This window comes from Acanthisitta chloris, unplaced genomic scaffold, assembly GCF_000695815.1.
Source record: "Acanthisitta chloris isolate BGI_N310 unplaced genomic scaffold, ASM69581v1 scaffold4613, whole genome shotgun sequence".
In the NCBI taxonomy this organism is placed as follows: domain Eukaryota; kingdom Metazoa; phylum Chordata; class Aves; order Passeriformes; family Acanthisittidae; genus Acanthisitta; species Acanthisitta chloris.
Window position 1 is genome coordinate 11,933 of NW_008664526.1, and position 3,203 is coordinate 15,135.

The 3,203-nt window shown below is 44.1% G+C and overlaps 1 protein-coding gene across 1 annotated transcript in view; it reads right to left on the minus strand.

Annotated features, from left to right (window-relative positions):
• Positions 1–1,329: 1,329 nt before the first annotated feature.
• TRIP12 (thyroid hormone receptor interactor 12) overlaps positions 1,330–3,203 on the minus strand; it is a 37,580-nt gene continuing 35,706 nt past the window's right edge. The window contains exon 39 of the mRNA XM_009071395.1: positions 1,330–1,868. Coding sequence (XP_009069643.1) covers positions 1,672–1,868 — 197 coding nt within the window. The 3' untranslated portion in view covers positions 1,330–1,671. The remainder of the gene's footprint in view (positions 1,869–3,203) is intronic.

The window sequence follows — 3,203 nt, forward strand, 5'->3', positions numbered from 1 at the left end:
TGGTCATGACAGATCTGGATTACATCTCAGTGGCACTGGTATGGTCACTGGAAGAATGTCCATTACATATTCTGGAAGTACAAGTTCTTCAGCTGGATAAAAGAAAACTTGTTAGTTTAGGGGAAATACTAGCCTGATTAGCCAAAATTTAACAATTTCTAAGCACTGAAATGAATTTTGATTTCTCAAAGTTGAATAAAAGTAATTAACTAGCACATTTTCATAGATATTAACTGTGTAGCAGGTACATCTCAGGAATATTTGTAATTGCCCGTTTTTTGAACCCATAGAAAGGAAAAAATTTCCCTCTGAGTTGGAGGTCTTAAAAGGTCTTGTTTTAGTAGTAAATCATCCACAAGTTGCAGGTTGTTAGCCAAGTAGATTTAGGATGATTTACTTGCATTACAGTAATTTACATAATTGAGCTTTAGGCATACAGTACAAAACTATGAACAAAAAGGTGAAGCAAACTTCTTTATTTATATTCAGGTAAAAACATTAACCTGATGAAGTAAATTATTGCAGATTTGAGAAATCAGCACATAAAACAGTTGGACAGAGCATTGCTTACAGGTGCTTTATCTGTGTCAAAAGACAAAGGCTGAACTGTTTGTTCCAAGCTAGCACTGGGGGGAAAGAGAAAAAAAAAAAAAAAAAAAAAAAAAAAAAAAAACAACAAAATTACAAAATTAACCAGGAACTTAGATTAAGAACAAGAAAACTGTTTACTCAAACAGGGAATGAAACAACTAATTTGCCTTTTCAAAAACTTCACATCAATTCGAAATGCTCTGGCCTTACCACAATACACACTGGCCAGCCCAAGCTGTTGGACTTCAACTACACGAAAGAAAAAATTCTTCCTTGCCTCCAGTAAGAGGCTTCTGCTGCCTGAATCACTGTGTAAACAGCTCTGGAGCGCCGACTGGGAACGACTGTCGCCATTATATCCTACCACTACAGTAAAACTATGCTAGAAGAAAGGTTCTACCTAGTTACAAAGGCTGAGTTATATTGACAATATATATTTGATTTCAGTAAAATTTAAATTATCTTAATCAGAGAAAGAAGCATGGAGCAGTTAAATGCTCATGCTAACCAAAAACATAATAATTGTTGAATGTTGCACACAAAAAGAACCAAGTGAATTGCACATCAGACAATACATGAGGATGGGTAAAATTAGAGGCAGGTGAGGCTACACAGAACTAGTCTACTAAACTAGATTCGTCAAATACATGGTGTATTTTAATTTCTGTACTTATGTACAAAAGTTGTCTTTGGAGGAAAAACTTCAGACTTAGCTAGATGGATACACACAGCCCAGTATTAAACTGCACAGCGACATTTATTGTTCCAGCCTGGAAAAACATCCCTTTTTAAATTTCACACAGCAAAGCAAGTTAAAAACTTCACTCATCGAATAAATGATAATTTAAACAAGAACTTGCTAAAGAAACCTTGTCACAACAACTTTTAGGGCCTGATCACTTTAAGTCCATAGGGGCCTTTAATGAATACCAACCAAGTGTCTCTGTTTATAATCTGCAAGCCGCTTTTCTACAACAAGAAGGCGTAACACGTTTCCTTGACTCAGGTGATATATTTAGAAAAGAATCATGAGTTTCTCTCTTTTGCTGTAACAGGCAGACATTGCATTTCTCATGGTGATCAGGAAAGATGGAATGACTGCTGCCCTTCTCTTGCAGCTATCAAGAGTTTTTCACGCATTATCTCAATGGTTGAATAGTCTGGCAATTTGAGATAGTTCACACAAGTCATTACTGAGGGTAAGAAATCATCTGGATTTTCTGTGGACTCAAAGGTCTTGCGTACAATCGTCAGTGGAGGGTTCAAGCTTCGAAAACCTGTAAATCAAAACACACGTTCAGAATCAGGCAGCTCCTCTCCCAAACCTGCCAGACACCTCCCAGGGACAGGAGCACGCGCGGCGTTCCTGACCTCATCTCCCCACCACCATCCCTGACCTCATCTCCCCACCACCATCCCTGACCTCATCTCCCCACCACCATCCCTGACCTCATCTCCCCACCACCATCCCTGACCTCATCTCCCCACCACCATCCCTGACCTCATCTCCCCACCACCATCCCTGACCTCATCTCCCCACCACCATCCCTGACCTCATCTCCCCACCACCATCCCTGACCTCATCTCCCCACCACCATCCCTGACCTCATCTCCCCACCACCATCCCTGACCTCATCTCCCCACCACCATCCCTGACCTCATCTCCCCACCACCATCCCTGACCTCATCTCCCCACCACCATCCCTGACCTCATCTCCCCACCACCATCCCTGACCTCATCTCCCCACCACCATCCCTGACCTCATCTCCCCACCACCATCCCTGACCTCATCTCCCCACCACCATCCCTGACCTCATCTCCCCACCACCATCCCTGACCTCATCTCCCCACCACCATCCCTGACCTCATCTCCCCACCACCATCCCTGACCTCATCTCCCCACCACCATCCCTGACCTCATCTCCCCACCACCATCCCTGACCTCATCTCCCCACCACCATCCCTGACCTCATCTCCCCACCACCATCCCTGACCTCATCTCCCCACCACCATCCCTGACCTCATCTCCCCACCACCATCCCTGACCTCATCTCCCCACCACCATCCCTGACCTCATCTCCCCACCACCATCCCTGACCTCATCTCCCCACCACCATCCCTGACCTCATCTCCCCACCACCATCCCTGACCTCATCTCCCCACCACCATCCCTGACCTCATCTCCCCACCACCATCCCTGACCTCATCTCCCCACCACCATCCCTGACCTCATCTCCCCACCACCATCCCTGACCTCAGCCCCACCACCATCCCTGACCTCAGCCCCACCTCCACAAGGTCACCCCATGGCTTTGGAAGGCCATGCACGTACAAATCCTGCCTGCAGATGAGCTTTCCAAGATAAACTTTGAAAAAGAAATAAGCCACATACATCTACTTTTAATTGCATCCTGTATGTGTAAAAAAAACCCTATTCCAATACAAACATTTTTAGGAGTTTGTTGTTGTTTGTATTTTAAGATTCTCAGGAACTATCTATGGCTGTAGTACTTTATTTTTTACCCCAGTTAAGGTTTTTATACTCCTAACACTCATTGCTGCCTGCACTCTCTCTCCATAAAAGGGCTCTAAAAAATAAATACTTAAAAAT